Source organism: Sinocyclocheilus anshuiensis, unplaced genomic scaffold, assembly GCF_001515605.1.
Source record: "Sinocyclocheilus anshuiensis isolate Anshui unplaced genomic scaffold, SAMN03320099.WGS_v1.1 scaffold86, whole genome shotgun sequence".
NCBI classification, from domain to species: domain Eukaryota; kingdom Metazoa; phylum Chordata; class Actinopteri; order Cypriniformes; family Cyprinidae; genus Sinocyclocheilus; species Sinocyclocheilus anshuiensis.
In genome coordinates this window covers 1,489,474-1,506,799 of record NW_015547662.1, presented here as the reverse complement: position 1 = coordinate 1,506,799, position 17,326 = coordinate 1,489,474, and the positions used below count along the sequence as shown (strand labels likewise).

Sequence of the window (17,326 nt, the reverse complement as noted above, 5' to 3'; positions counted from 1 at the left end):
CCCGGTGGACCCATACTACCTGTGGGTCGGGCTTCTCGGTTAGAGGGCTTCAGTCTGGTTTCTGGGGGTCCAGAGGTGGATGTCGTATTAGTCCCCAGAGATGGTCCCAACTTGGAAGACACAGTCTGGAGAAAGAGTCGTTGGTTAGTGACAGCATCCCAAGTGAGAGAGCCCAACTCTGGGCGCCGTAGGGTAACCATAGTGTTAGCCATTCCACAGAACAGACAGAAAATGTGCAGCGGTACAGAGAGAGAGAGAGAGAGGCGGGAAGCAGAGGGAGGAGGAGCGGAAAGGAAGGAGGGGAAATAAGACTCGCCAGCTCCAAAAAGCAGAAAGGAAAAAAAAAGAGAAAAAACGCTTCTTTTGTGTTATTCCCTCAGGGCTTCTGATGCCAGGACCAGCCCAGATCTTTTCCTTTTCTCCCCCTCGTTTGTGAACACTCGACAAACACATGAGTTTGTGGAAAGATTCTGTTGTCTGAATCAGTGTTCATATGAGTCAGACTCCTCTCAGGAATGTTTCCCTCCTCGTTCTGTTCTTTTCCCTCCAAGACAGTTGTTTTATTGGCAAAAACATCTCACTCATGTTCAAAAGGCAGGAAAGTGAGAGAGGGAACCGGAATTTAAAGCACTTGGATGTTACCTAACAATAATAGTAAAGCAGCAACATGCAAAAAGCATTTATGTACAATTGCGTAAGCGCTCTGACATGCTGTAAGACTGGACAGCGAACAGATATAGAAAACAAAGTGTGGATGGACAAATGAGTATTTGTGCTTGTCTCTAATCACAGTATTTATATTCTAAAAACTTTTCTGAGGACTACATTTACTCTTGACATTTGGTTAGACCCAACCTAATAACACATTTAAGCTTGAATAACAGCATAGCACAATCATGTGACTAAATGTACTGAATACGAACAAAACAATTTTAATAATAGTATAAATTTAAAGGGGTCCTATTATGTTTTTTGACTTTTTCAATTTAAGTTAGTCTGTAATGTTGCTGTTTGAGCATAAAAAAGCGAGTGTTATCACTATGTCGGAGACACGCTAGCTTTCCCAAGGTAGACAAACTTGTTACAATTACAATCATTTAAATCATGCTCAAATTGATTTGATTTTGACGCAATATTTACACTGAAGCTCGCATGGTAAAGGGCATGACATTTCCCGACCAGGTTGCCAATCACAACACACACTGGCCCAGCTAACCAATCACAGCACATTTCGTATTTCAGAAGGCGGGCCTTCATTTGATACAGGAACTATTCGAGCCGTTCATGCCAGACTGGGGAGAGAGGTGTTGTAATAATGTAAAATATGTGAAAAATACAACCTAGTATGAGAGCATGTTCTAGTACACCCCCAAAACAAAATCAAGACTTTGTAAAAGAGCATAATAGGACCCCTTTAAATAAATAAACAGTAATAAAGGTTTTAATAATACTAAAATGTAAACTGCTTTTTACAACAAAAAAAAGGAAAAACCTTTCTAATTGTCGAAACTAAAAGTACTTAAAACACTAATGAACATTTTAATAATAGTAAAATCTGCATTAATAAATCTAAATAAAAGTCGGAAAGCTTTTACTAAAATGTACAAACTATATGTACTAAATAAAAGATTTAATAATAGTAAAATGTAAATTAAAAAAATGTTATTTACAAGTAAATTATAACAGTCAATACTTAACCTGAGGGTATATGGGGAAAACTAAATCACTAACCTTGCTTGTGCTCTTAGAGGTTTCTTCCCCTGCTTTTTTCTCAAGTTGAGGTTCTCCTTCATCTTTAAAATCAGCTGAAGGAGGACATTCTGACTTCATTGTTTCTTCTCCTTGTGTTGGCAAGGATAAAGTGTTCACATCTTTCTCTTGACTGCCATTGACCACCATCTTTGTTTCATTCCCTCTTGTATGGTTTGATGATGATCTGCTTCTTTTTCCAACAGCTTTATTTTCCACCTTCCTACTAGCATGAACCTTCACACTCCCTGAAGCGGACTGGTTAACATTAGTGTTTGTTTTTGCGGGATTGGCTGATCTTGGCGCAGAGGCAGTCCTGGAGATGATTTTGGCCTTCACGTTCCTCAGGTCTGGCCTGGGGAACCTCTTCGCCTCAGGTTTTGTGGCTTTGGTCAGAACAGCCCTTGTAGAAGGCTTGGCAAGAACACGTCCTTCCAGATCACTGGACTTTTCTGCAGTTTTCTTTGGCAGGTTGTCTGCTTTTGAGATGGATGTGCAAGAAGTCGTTGTGTTTCTGGTATCTGTTATGGGAGTATTTTCAGGGGACACCACTGTCTCATTCACGATGTTAGTTACTTGAATGGCTGAAGACAACTCAACAAAGACAACTTCCCTCTGGGTTTCATTCACCACAGCCATGTTAGGCACTTCTGATGGTCGCCCTCCAGAAATATCTGGTAAAACACTGTTTGGCACTTCAGAGCTGGTGGAGACTTCCAGAGCAGAGACACCAATTTGGCACTTCATTATTAATTCTACTGAGGATAAAGAAAGAAAAGTGTCTTCTTCCTCTTCCTCTATAGTGTCATCATCATCATCACCATTTTCTGAAGAGTACAAGGATTTATCATCACCATCATTTTGACTAACCTTCTGTGTTACCACCAAAGTGACATTATGGTTGTCATTGTCACTCCAACAGTCTTCATTAGCATCCAGATAGACTGACACAGAATTGTCTTTGTCCTCACTGTAGTCTGGTCTGCATTCTGGGCTCTGTATGCCTGAATCATCACTGCTGGCTGTTGCTTTTCCCATCTCCACATCCAGAGGACTATCTGTTCTGACACTGCTCAGACTACTCAAGCTACGTATAGAGTCCGGTGACGTCTCACCTCTTTCATACAGGAGCAAAGTCGATGATGGTGATGATGGGGACTCGGAGGTGAAAGCATTGTTACTTTGCTCACTACTGTGTAACGGGAGACACATCCCATGCTGGGATCCCTGCAAAGGCCTCTTTGGAAGTGCAGGTGATGGAAGCTCAGACATGTTTGTTGGTGGTTCCAAATGTGGATGGAGACACAATCATACAGCCATATCACCCATAGCTAGATCCAATCCAGCACTGATGGACAGGAAATACTCTACTTTGTAGAAGGGATTAAGGTGTTTCTCATTATTCCATTGATCATTCAGAAGATGACGTCCATTGTTTGGCTGACACACTTTTAATGACTGTAAAAGTGAAAAAGAAAAGACAACAGCATGTCAGTTGCATTTCTCTAGTCCTGATCTGTACTGTTTTACATATTTAAGGATTATAGAGCCTGATATAAACACAGGGAAACCAGAGTCATAGAAGAAGCAAACCCATCGGTAATGTTGAATTTGGAGAAATATTCTATAATATAAAGAAAATGTCTTGTACTGTCTTGTAGGGAGGTTAAAAAAAGAGCACTACTGCTCCCTACTGGCAATTTATCTCCCTACTGTTCTATATGGGGAAAGTCAAAGGAGAAAAGGGTAAGAAAATGTGGTATAAAACTCGACAAACTCTTTTATATTGCTATTGAGCCTGCCATTACACATGTTAATGTATTTTCAGTTCATTTGTTAGGGTTGTTATATATATATATATATATATATATATATATATGCACACACACACACACACACACACACACACACACACACACACACACACACACACACACACACACACACACACACACACACACACACACACACACACACACACACACACACACACACACACACACACACACACACACAAATAACATAATTAATTAAAATTAATTAAAAAAATATCTCTCTCTACGTTGACTCTTGAATGCTGTTAGTCTGCTTGAGTACTGGAACAACTTGTTTAAAGCTGCCTGCATGGAAAATCCACTCGTTGCATAGTTTAGGCATGCACATGATAGTGCACCTGCACAGTCAAGTATGTGTTATGTCAGAGAATCAGAGTCACACTTTTTAATCAAATGTGGGTGATAATGTTGGTCAGATGAAATCTAATAAAAGGAGCAGGCTTTTATTTTGATATTCCGGGCATTCTCTCTCTCACACAAGGCAATAGTGATAGTTACAGCCACAATGGTGGCCTTGTGTTTACAGACAAATGCTGAATGGTCCCAACCAAGAGTCTGATTGTTCTGCTCACAAAAACCTTTCATTGATCACACTAGAAGTCATCTTTTAACAAAGAACAGGATGATATCAAGCCGGGTTAGAAGGATGAGTGGGTGGCAAAATGTGTCAGTGCCCTTTCTAAGAGCTGGTGCATGATCTCATGACACTCATGTATTAATACAAGCATTATGATGTTCTTTATTATTAAGTTATTAAGCTGAACTGCGGATATCAACTGTATGTATGTAACATTGGTTCATTTTTAATCACAAATGATTCATTGCATTGAATTGCATTGTCTAAGTGGCATGCAAATAAATCAGTATCAGGCCAAATTCTCCTCCGCTGACCTTCCGGAGACATGCTTATGTGACAGATATGACTACTATTGATGAGAGTGCTGCTGACGGCACAAGCTATACCGTATCACTCCGGAGAACAAGATGAGCAAACGTTATGGTGCAGAACAGAGACAAAATCTGATCATCTTCACTTTTAAAACTGAGATGATTTAAAACAAACTATAATATAACATAATACTTTATATGTTTGTTTGACTCCATTGAACTAGACCTCTCATCATATCATGTACTACACAATGAATAAATGATTGAAGTTGAACGGCTGTAGAGGTCGCTTTTTGGGACTTAAAGACCCCATGAAAGTGTTTGATGAAAGTAATTTTCTTTCCTGTGTTGACATATTTGAGACTTTTGATATGTCAAGAGACTTCAAATAGCCTTTAGTTTATGTCACAAAACCATGATTTGCTACTTTTAGGGATGTAACGATTCACTCAACTCACATTTCAATTTGATTCATGATTTTGATTTCATGATTCGATTTTCTCATGATTTTTTTTAACAAAATGAGATTGAAGACATTATACAGTAAATGAAAAGGTGTCGTTTTATGAGGCTATTGCTGCACGTTTCTTTGTGACATTAAAATATAACAAAACTAAATTGAGATTTTAAAACAAACCCCAAATCAAACAAGTAAGTTACACAAATAAAAGAAATCTCTTAATATGAACAAACTAAGGCTTTGTCTGTGCTCTTTCCGTTTAAAATTAGAGGCAACCACTGGATTTAAACCAGGATCCAAACAAAGATGCTGCATGAGTAGTTTTTAATCTAAATTAGACTGTATAATTTCGAAATTTTAAGCAAAAACTCTTAAGCAGCAATTTTTAATATTTTTTTGTCTCTACTAACTAAATTAACAAATTTGCTAATAAGTTAACGCAAATCCTGCAAAATACATTTTTCGATCAAAAATACAGTAAAATGAGTAATAATGTGGAATATAATTTATTCCTCTGATGGCAGAGCTGAATTTTCAGCATCATTACTCCAGTCTTCAGTGTCACACTATACTTGAGAAATTATTCTAATATGCTGATTTGCTGCTCAAGAAACATTTCTTATTATCAATGTTGAAAACAGTTGTGCTGCTTTATATTTTTGTGGAAACCATGATACATTTTTTTTTTTTCAGAATTCTTTGTTGAATAGTTCGAAAAATAGCAGCATTTATTTGAAATAGGTTTTATTTATTTATTCATTTGTTTATTTATTGTTGTAACAATGTAAAAGTCTTTACTGTCACTTTTAATCAGTGTAATGCATACACAAAACTTTTTATAATCTAGAGTCTAGACAAAATATATATCGTTGGAAAGGTCTGAGTCTCAAGATTCCATATTTGGTGGTTAATGTGATAGAAGTAATATTGAGAGAGAAAAATCCAAACTCCACTGATAAAAAAAATCAGTGGAGTTTGGATGTCACCCGGTGGCTATTTTTGGAATAACGATATATCGTTGGAAAGGTCTGAGTCTCAAGATTCCATATTTGGTGGTTAATGTGATAGAAGTAATATTGAGAGAGAAAAATCCAAACTCCACTGATAAAAAAAATCCAAACTCCACTCATAAAAAAAATTTCATAGGAACCAAATTTTTTTTATATCAACTTCTAATTTGGAACATAACTTATTTAGACATCTGGCTTTAATTTTATAGCAATTTTAGATAAAAAAATATTTTGTAAAATATTTATTTTATATAACACCATTTTTTTTTAGTACAGAACATTTTCTTTACACTAAATTTAAACTTCTATAACTTTTTTGAAATGGTTTCACTTCTGCAATAATCTGCTGATTGTCTTCTTTAAAAAGAGACCAACCTTATTTTGGTCTGTATTCCAAAGCGTTCATCAATTATAACAATTTAAGTTTTGATAATGCACTGTTCAAAAATGGGGGGTGACAGTTAAGTATTAATGTCATTTATGATTTGTGTTTATTTTTATTTTTGTATTATTATTATATATTTTTTAAACTATTTTTAGATTTAGATGTAGACATGTAAATGGGTGATTTTTCCCACAGTGTGTAAGATAATCACCATGGCGTTTCCCCCTACAATAACTGTGCTTTATAACTTATAACTCATGCAATAACTTAATTTTCAAACATGCACATTTTCTAGAACCTGCTTTCAAAATGTGAAGTAGCACATGCTTTTGAATCAGAATGGTGCTTTATGGCATCATCACACCAGTGAATGACTGACATCAACCCAGTTTTCTTTCACTAGTCTGCCCACTGGCCCTCTAGGTGAAAAAAAACAGTGAAGTGAAGGGTGGCTAATGCTTCTTTCCCAGACAGAATGATCCAGAGAATGAATGTAATGTTCTAGGACTGAACTGAGTGGATTTGTAGAACACTCCTCAGTGCCTAGGGCCCAACAGAAGATGCCCATGAATTTATATAATCAATACTGAGCCGTTTCGGTATCCGAAAGCCCAGGACTTAAGTTTCAGTGTGACCTTCCAAAGAGTTAGTGTTTCTTTTTCAGTGTGATACACAATACATTTGCTTTTCCCAGAACTAAAATGACAACACCTCTATAACATTACAGAACATCTGATCAAATTTCTGCACATCATATTTAGCATCATTTCACATTTAGCACCTGCACAATTCCCCAGGTTATTATTCATAATTTGGGAACTGCAGTCATTCTGTAACACGGTTTTTAGTAATTAGCTGAGTATTCCCATTAACAAGGAATTACGTTGATGACCTAGAACAAAAAATATTTCAGCATGTGAGGACAAAAGGCTGGTATGTCCTCTTAAACCACCTACGCATTCATTGACAAAGCTCTTAGCATTGCAACTATTTTTGCCCACTTTTAGCATAGTTAAAAATTAGACAAAATGCATTTCCTTATGTTTGCAATGCTGCCTTACCATTATTGTCCTTATATGACTTAAAGCCTGTGCAGAAAGCCCACAGAATGATGACTAGAATAAATAACATAAATTATTAAGGTGGGAAGTTACACCTCCATATAAATGTCATTCTATCTAATGCTGGGTGCGATTATGCAACAGTGTCTCAGTTTTTATGCTGGTCTCTCTCTCTTCCTCATTATAACAGCACTCTCCTCTACTTTCCCTATTAACAATCACTCGTGCACAACACAAAACCCTAATAAAATGTCAAATATTTCATTCAGAAACTACACATGCTAATTCGGGAACTTAAATTCTTTAATATTCTTCTTCCCGCCTCCCATATAAGTGCTAAAAATAGTCTCAAGCCCAAATGACGGAAGCGAGGTCTCTCTTTCTAACAGACACCTGTCTAAGTGCCCTGCTCAGACATAGACGTAGAGTAAACATAGTCGTAGAGTGAGGACTAAAGCTATTCTATTAAAACCTTTTTTTCCAAACAGCACAAACTCGGGAACTCAAGGACTTTGCACATGGCATATGTGATGTGTATGCATTCTGATAACAGTCTGGTTGCATTGCACAAGCATATCAATACTAATAAAGGAATTTGAACAAGGAGTGAGTTTGTACATTGAAAATTAAAATAACAGTATCCCCTGTAAACTATGAAATAAATGTCATGTAATTTAATGTATATAATGTAAAATATAGATATAGAATGAGTACTATTCTTTGTGCCTCTATCTCTCTGTCTCCATACTGTGTAATTACACTACATAGTTGAGCATTAGCAGGCTGTTTGTTTGGCTGGAGCTACAGCAGTTGAAATGGTGTTTATTTCCCATAGTAGCACTTGGTGCCAAAACTGATCTCATAGGCTTATTCTAATGAATGAGCGTCAAGTCCAGATTTGCACAACTCTGCATAGGCCCTAATGTGACTAGAAGAAATGTTAAACACATTAAGAAAGAGCTACAGATCTACTGGTGCTTGCATTCTTATAGGCAATCATTACTGAACTGAAAGTCAAAGGACCCTGGTTCAGTTGATATTGATTTAGTCCGTTTTCTGGCAAGCATAATAATGTTATTACTATAGCAAACTAATTTATCTGTCATATTGTCTTCAAAAGATTTTTCATCTATTTATTTGTACACTTTTACATGAAATCTCTATATATGTTGGTTTATTCCACAAAATAAAATACTGTAACTGATGCAATACCATGCATAATCTGAAACAGGAATGTACTTGTTTATTTGCATACAAATGCTCAGAAATGCAGAGTGTTGTAGTTTGTGAGCTGTAATTATGCCACTTAGAAAAAAAAAATGCAACCACATACAGTATAATGCTCATGGCTATGATGATAACATCTTAATAAGGAAGATGAACTGCTTTCAATACATGAGAACGGCCATGAAAAAAAGCGTTTTAATTTATGTGGTTGCACACACTTGATTCAAATATATGTTATTGCACGCACATATTTCTATGTCAGCTCATTTATGAAACGACTAATTCTTCTAACCATACCTAATCATTTTTATCATTAAATCTGAGGCTACAAATGAACTTTTTTTATGGCTAAACTCTAATGGGATTTTTGAGACAATTAGATTTTTATCACATTAAATATACTTAAATTCATTTTAGCACAGAGAACAAATGGGAAATGAGAACTACATTCAAAATCAAAAATTAAACTGCACACTTACAATTTCATTGCTATATACTGACAATAAAAGTCTGATTGTGCTCATTTGCCGTTATTGTGTCTGATCACATTTTAAGTCTCATTATAACTTTATAACTTTAATCGCAATCTTGAGACAATTTAACAGAAAAACAAGCCATTTTTAAGCCATCTCTATTAACACATTGATAAAGTTTCACTCTGAATCCTCTCAAACAGGTAAAGGCGCCATCAATTTCTCTGGATTTCTCTCGGTTCCCAAACACTGCTGTCAGAACCAAACAGTTGCCATAGAGATGAGCTGTCTACTTTGTCATTTGCAGTGTCTGCGATGCCAAAATACCCACAAGCCTCTACAGATCACTGCTATACTGACCGACTCCAAACATTATTTTTTATAGTACTCCAGTAAAAGAGCTGCCAACATTAACAGGTCCACTAATTTCAAAAATGTGGTTATGAATCTCATTAGGCTAGGTAAAGTAAGGTATATAGTGGCAGGTGCATATACTCACTACAGCAAATAATCTTAAAACACGCACACACACACACACACACACACACACACACACAGAGTCACGTCCCTCTAAAGCAGCGATGGTTTCTGGAGCATTCTGACTTTGGTGCTGGTACATGTAATGCTGTGGCAAGTTAACAAGCGTAAACAGATCAATAGATCACTCTGGTTATGTCAAAGAGCGCTGGAAAGCATCCAAAAAGAGGACGTGCTCTAATAACTACATCATTCATATATACCGCAGTGATTCGGATTCCAAAAACACACTTATCAATACCAGCATTACATGCACAAACAAATCAACATTACATTACATAACTGTACATGTAAATAGTGTGGCACCATACAAATACATAGGATGCGAGGTATAACAGATCACAATACAAACAAGCTCCAAGCTCCAAGAATATATAAACATCTAAATTCTAATCCTAATATAAGTTATTAGACTGGGATTGTTATTGAAAAAGCCCCAGCTGACTTGAAAACCATGAAAACATCCCTCTCATACATATACAGCTGAAGAAAAGTTCTCCCATGCAACTAAGCAAAAAATGGTTTTAAAATGACACATGTACCTGCATTTCAAGTATTTCGAATCAATCCTAGAGTGTATTTCATCTTTTAAAACACACACTTTCCACAGGTAAGCCCGTCCCGGACAGAACATTCTGTTTCATGCGATCATGCCAGCAAAAGCACTGCGAGAGAGCAGTTTCAGTCTGAGCGGAGACTCAGAGAGAGAGACCCCTCCTCTCTGTCTTCAGCTGCAGCCAAACTGTGTCGCAGTAACCAACCAGAATTGTCTGTGTGTGTGTGTGTGTGTGTGTACTGGTTTATATATCCTGGTGGGGACTTAAACCTGACTACACACAGACTCATGGGGACTCGTGTCACGGTGGGGACCTAAATTGTGGTCCCCATGGGTACAAAAGCTTATAAATCATACAGAATGAAGTTTTTTGAAAATCTAAATTGTGTGTAAGAGAGCCAGTTACTTTTCTGAGGCAGCCCTGGAATGCATTTTTCTCCTCTTACCCAGAACCCTCCATGCCAGCAGACGCAATAGCATGGACAATCCTTCCTGGTCTGCGACACACACATGAGCATCACATAAAAACACAATAAAATCTCAAAAATATCTCCATTAAACTAGGGTTGGGTACTGAAACCCGGTACCAATATGGCACCGGTACCTATGTAACCGGTATGTACTAGGACCGAATCAGAAAGCAAATTTCGGTGCCTCATTTCGGTGCCATGCCATCACCGGCACCGCAAGTGAAAAATAATTTCCCGACTGAGAAAATGCATGTGAACTCAAGTCGGAAAGCTCTAATAATACAAATCCAACAAATCTTTGTAGTAACGAGAGTGTCCATGTTGTTTTCACATTCCGACTTAAAAGCCCAACTCGGGAAAGAAACAGACATCATGTGTTTATAGTGCTAATGGCCAATCCATCATTTTTTGCGGAATTTTGATTATTTTATTTTATTTTTTTAAAGTCGGCATGAAACGGAAGTTGCGATCGTCTTTTCTTCTCTACTGTGACGTCTATCTGAGTGAAACGGCATTTGAAATGAGAAGGCGGGACTTGATTTCGTCCTTCGGGAATTGATTGGATCGTTGGAAGCCGGGGCGTTACTATCAAAACGGAGGCAGATCTGAATGCCAGTTTGCAGTTAGTGGTGGGGGTTTTCTCTCCACTGGATTCACAGCTGACACCCAAGCATGAATAAATGTTTTATTTATTAAGGATGACGATGACGATCAATGGCACAAAACATGCCTAAACAGCACACACGCGCGAGAGAGAGAGACTGAGTGCGTCCTCCATCAGGTTAAGTCATATTCATAAAAAGAAAATAGTTTGCGATGTCCTAAGAGTAATGTTGTCGTAATATCCTAATATCTTTTCAATGTTTAGGGGTAACGCACTCCCTCATGACTGGTGTCAGTGCTATAAAGTGAAGCATCAGCTTCACGTTGTTTATCCCAGCGTTTACCCCTCACGTCACTAGCTCCGCCCTTGCGCCATAGCTCGTGACCGGAAGAGAAGATGAGTCATTTTGAGGGGGAGGGGAGGTTAACGTTTTTGATTAAAGATTACGAGGGCACATGAATTTTTTAAAAATAATGAAGTGCACGGATAAATTATTTATAATAAACACTACAGTATTCCATCAAAAAATAAGAGTTGTCCATTTTGATTTCATGCTGACTTTAATAAGTATCGGTTCAGGCACCGTTTAGGCACCGGAACCGTTTTAAAAGTATTGATTTGGCACCGGTATCGAAAAAAAACCAAACGATACCCAACCCTACATTAAACAATGTTGAAGGCTGCTGGGGTTTTCGCGGCAAATAATTAGCCACTAGTCACAAAAAGTTCACTGCTGACTAAAAACGTCTGTGTGTGTGTGTGTGTGTGTGTATGGGTGGGCAGATTACCTCCTCCTGGCTACAATTTCTGTAGAAAGTAAATAAGGGGCCCTCCTGTGTGTATCAGAATACATGGTTGCTAAGCAGCCAAAAGTCTCTCGTTTAAAGAAATAGAGGAGTCTGTCTGCACAGTTTTAAACCTGGTGGATGAGAGAGAGAGAAAAGGTTGATGATATGACAAACAAAAGACAATGCAAAATGCACCGGTTTCACTAAAGTTGGTCTTAACTCAAAATGGGAGATTAAAAACTCACTCAATTCTGCTCAGATTAATAGTGATAATCCAGCCAAATGCAATTTCACTGAGTTCACAGTTCTTCTGGAGAGTGTGTAATACACTTTATGAACACAAACATAGCGACATCTTATTAATTAATTAATTATTATTATTATTAATTTTTGTACACTACCATTCAAAAATTTAGGGTCAATAAGATTTTATTTTGTTTTTAAATAAAATGTATTTTATTCCACAAGGATGCATTAAATCACAATAAAAATTAAATTAAAGTAAATACATTTATAATGTTACAAAAGATTTCTATTACATGCTACTCTTTTGAACTTTGTACAAAAATATAAGGCAGCACAACTGTTTTCAACATTGAAAATAATAAGAAATGTTTCTTGAGCAGCAAAGTAGTATATTAGAATGATTTCTGAAGGATTATGTGACACTGAAGACTGGATTAATGATGCTGAAAATTCAGCTTTACCATCACAGGAATAAATAATATTTTAACATATATTAAAATAGAAAATACTTCTTAATATTACTGTTAAATGCAGCCTTGGTGAGAATAAGACCCTTACTAACCCCAGACTTTTGAATGGTATATTGAAGATAGTGATATTCAACGTGGTCAAATTCATGTACACAAAACCATTAGGTTTCACCAAAATCCTTAATATACAGAAAGTTTCAAACTTTGCTTATGCTAAAGACTAAAGTTCTTAGCATTTCCTGTCATTTATGACGAAATGACACTAAATTTAACTTCTGAAGACTAAATCACAAAATAAAAAAATACACCACTTTTCTCTGCCTTACACAGTCAAAAAATATATAAACATAAAGGACAATATGAGAAATTAAACTTTTGCATTGCTATGTGATTGTTTAAGTGTCCTGAACGGTTTTGGCACAATGCTATTTGGTTGCTGGAGTGTTCTAGGTGATTGCTTGCTGGCCAGTCTAAATAGCACACCAACAAGAATGATATTCTGGCTCGCTATCAACTAGCCTAAATAGTGGTGTTAGACAGCTGACTTATCACTGAACTGTGGTCAAGTGGTCAATAATAGGCTACAGTATCTTCAGTCTCACAGCTGTTTTTCCAGATAAACTCATATTAGACGCCAGGAAAACACTGCTGACAAGATTGAGACAAAACATACACACAAACAAACCAAAAAAAGTGTTAAGAGCATCAGTAAAGAATGAAGTAGTGGAAAGATATCGTCCTGTCTGTCCACTTCATATCACAGTCAACTAGATATTATTCAACTTGTTAACTTTCCAATGTCATTCAGCAAGGAAAAAAAAATAAAATAACGCATGCATTGTGCAGAAAAACACACAACTACAATGACACACAAACCCCAGCCAGTAACCATAACCACAGCTGTAACCACTGACATTCAGTGCATGTTATCAGAGTGCTGTGTAACTGTGTATTTAACTGCTCTTAAATAGACTGTTAGAATGAAGTCCTGTTTCTGTTTGCCTTCAATTTCTCCAGCACCGTTTTAAGAGATGACAAGCAGGCCACTCGTAAAGAGACTAAGGACCATCTTACATAATGTTGTTTAAAACAATTCTGTTTGGATTAACAGTTAGTGTGTCTCTGAGTCTTTTTAATACTCAGGCCATACTAACAACACCACATTTGCATACACATTTTAACACAACCTCAGACACGGGAGTCATGGTTGTGCAATAAATGCTTGACCTGCTCATGTTATCAAGTTAAAGATAGATTTGATATTTGCAGTTTCAGTAAACCAACAACAGGATCACTTGGGGAAAAGATTCAGCACTCTAGCGGACATTACTTAAGCAGTGGTAGAGGACAAAGGTTTCACTCAGACCTACAGAAATGCTTTACCTCAATAGACGTGAACAATGGCTTATCAAACACCACTATTAACTTAATACTGTAACTCAAAGAGCCTTAAACAAAAAAAAGATAAGAAACACACTTTTTCATTTCCTACAGAAGTGTATTCTTAAATTCTTAACCTAATATTTAAAATGTCAGTAGAGATCAAACTAATCAGAATTTATATGTAAGTGGTTTTGTGTAACCATGTTTGAGAATCTGCTTTCACAGTCAGGACAGCACTTCAAGCCTGGACACACTTGTGACTGATGTGTGTGTGTGCGGTGCATGGATCCAACACTGACGATAACAGGGCTTTAATATCACTCTTTATCTGTCCAAAGCGTTTTAACCCCCAACGCACTCACACACATTCAATAGCTAGTTCTGTTTTAAAGAGACAGATATAAATAACCTGATACCTGGGTTCATACACAATACTCCTTTAGGTCCAATCTCTAACATCCTTCAAAGGTATTTGTTTACTGCATTCAGTAAAGAAATAGCAGCATCTATCTTCACTTAAACATAGAACGGAAACACAGACACAATCCTGACCACCCATGCACATGTTCCAGCAGCCTGCAGGTCATGTGTTTCCCAGGCTCCCTGTATTAGACTAAGAGCCTATATAGAAACATCAGTGCTCTCAGGGGCCTGTAAACATGGGCATTCAACCTGACCACAGACTTCAGCGCATATAGAGTTACTAATAATATTTACTCAACCAAAAACAAGTCATTAATAAAGTGATTGTTAGGGCCTGTTCACTTACATAGTGAAACAGAGTTCAGGTATGTTCATGACAAATCATCTTCTAGAGCACAATGGGCCAGAGATGCCTTTTTTTTTTATAAAACCAACTGCAAATCTCTGCATATTTTAATACAGAGACCATCAATATAAAATGCATGATATGTGTAGAGATTAATGTGTTAATTCGATCCTCATGCTGAGCAAACTCAAACCAGTAAAATCAGATATAAATAGACAATGCAGAATATTAACAGTGACTGTTTATTGAATCTTAAATAACTAGAGGGGGAAAAAAGGACATTTAAGCCTTGTCTGGTCCAAGGAATTCATCCTACATCAAGTGTAAGTAACTGTGTTCTGTTACTCGTCAGCTCTTATTAAAACAGTGACAGAGAAAAGATACTGCCACAGCAAGCTGTCCATCATGGCCTACAGGCAGCTCTGATGACTAGACCCTCAGCTGGAGTATTTTCCTAATACTGCATACAGAGCACAGACATTTTCTCAGCTTAATTTGCAGAGACAACTAAGCAAACCATCTGTAGGTTGATTTGTCGACCATCTCGACACAAAAATATTGGGTCAACCAATGGCGCGAGTTTGAGGCGGGTCTGAGAGTGTATATTTCTCAAATTAAACAAAACTTAAAGAATTCCTTGCGAGTTCAGATATTAAGAACACTATAAAAGTTAACAACATTAACTTACAATAGTCAAAGATATATATATATATATATATTGGCTCTTGTCTTACCTTCACGTACATTAGAATTCATATCGTCGGCATATCAGAGAGCATTAATGCCTGTTCGCTGTTGGGCTCATGAATATTAATCAAGTTGTCGGCATTGCGATTTGCTGAAATCAAACCGCTGACAGGTGAGCACTAGCCAATGGCGTTATTGCTTGCATGTTAGTCCCGCCCACTGCTGAAGCAATCGGCTTGCAGTCTCTTCGTTTTACAGGAACGTATACAGTAATAAATAAATATTACATCTTAATTTAAAAAAAAAAAACAATCATAAAATGCCACATTGAGTTACAGTGTGACAGGTTAGTTCATGAATTGATAGGCCTACTGAAAAAGATCAAAAGTGTTTTCTTTCTTTTTCTTTCATTCATTTGTAAGTATTTTCGTTTATAATTAAAAAAAAAAAAATCCTATTTACCAGACGTCCAAAAAAAGAATCTTGAAGAAGATGTATTAAAGATTTAACACAAACAATCAAAATCAGCAAATGCAACAAAAAGGACATACAAGACTGTGAAGGTCAGTTATATAAACCTATATGTACCAGTTTTCCAGTGTTGAGTGAAGCTGCTTTATTACCAGTTTTGCTGCCCCATAATAATAAAGAAATTGGGTTGGAGAAATTCGCCTGGCAGGGGCTAATCTCAATTAAAAACAGTAAAATTCAATAACTTTAATAACATTTTGCAAAAAGTAAAACGTTACCACATGCAGAACGCATCTGTGTAAACAACAATGGGTCTGTCTGAAGTCGCACCACATGGTTTCAAAAAGAATATACCACGGTGGTAATTTATCGTCACCTTGCGGACAAATGTTGTACCTACAGAAACAACAACAAATATCGTAATCACGTAAATTGAGATTTTTCTATGAAAAGAATGATCATAAAGTTAAAGAAGCAACGAATGCTGGAAATGCGTCATATGACAAAATGACACTGTGAAATGACTTAAGAGTTCAATTGTGAAATTTAACACACTTTCAATGCGTATTGCGTAATTTGCAATGTGTATTGCAATGCAATATGTACAAATGCAACAGCAAAATACTGCGTGCTTGAAAATCACATGATAAAAGACAAAACTGTGTGATCAGCCATAGTAACCCTGTGATTGATTCTTTAAATCGCGTGACTTAAAATCAACTTTAAATGTTAATTAAATTATCGACTCATTGGAAATCGTTGAAATCCTGGAAACAGGCTACTATATATAAAAAAAACTATCAGTGCAAATATGCAAATTATATAGATCTTTATTCAGAACCTTATATATTGTGTCACTTAAAATACAACCATCATCTATCACCTTGTCCTTAGCCTTTATTCTGCTCAAGGGCGATAGCCATTTCAATATAGGGATACAGACGAGATGCTTGCGCATGCGCTGTTGTGAAAAAATCCAAGGTAATGCGAATTACGAATCCTATTATGGCGAAGGATTGGGTCATAAATATTACATAGTTCTTTGTGACGTTGCGTGGTTATCTTCCTAAAGCGGCCAGTCACGTACCTTCATTAAAATTAATAAACCAAACCTTCCTCAAAGTGAGAAGAGTTAATTCGCCCTCTGACTAGAGCCCGCCTATCTTTGTCTGCCTTTCAACCAATCAGTGATGACTATTGGACCAACGTCACAAAACTTAGTTAATATTCATGAGCCAAGAGTTCGCCATAGTGGGG

General features: G+C 36.8%; 1 protein-coding gene across 1 annotated transcript in view; it reads right to left on the bottom strand.

Moving 5' to 3' along the window:
- LOC107702266 (microtubule-associated tumor suppressor 1 homolog) overlaps positions 1-3,207 on the bottom strand; it is a 35,581-nt gene extending 32,374 nt beyond the window's left edge. Inside the window, exons 1-2 of the mRNA XM_016504524.1 lie at positions 1,732-3,207; positions 3-125 (exon numbers count right to left, since the gene is read on the bottom strand). Coding sequence (XP_016360010.1) covers positions 3-125; positions 1,732-3,021 — 1,413 coding nt within the window. The 5' untranslated portion in view covers positions 3,022-3,207. The remainder of the gene's footprint in view (positions 1-2; positions 126-1,731) is intronic.
- Positions 3,208-17,326: the final 14,119 nt, after the last annotated feature.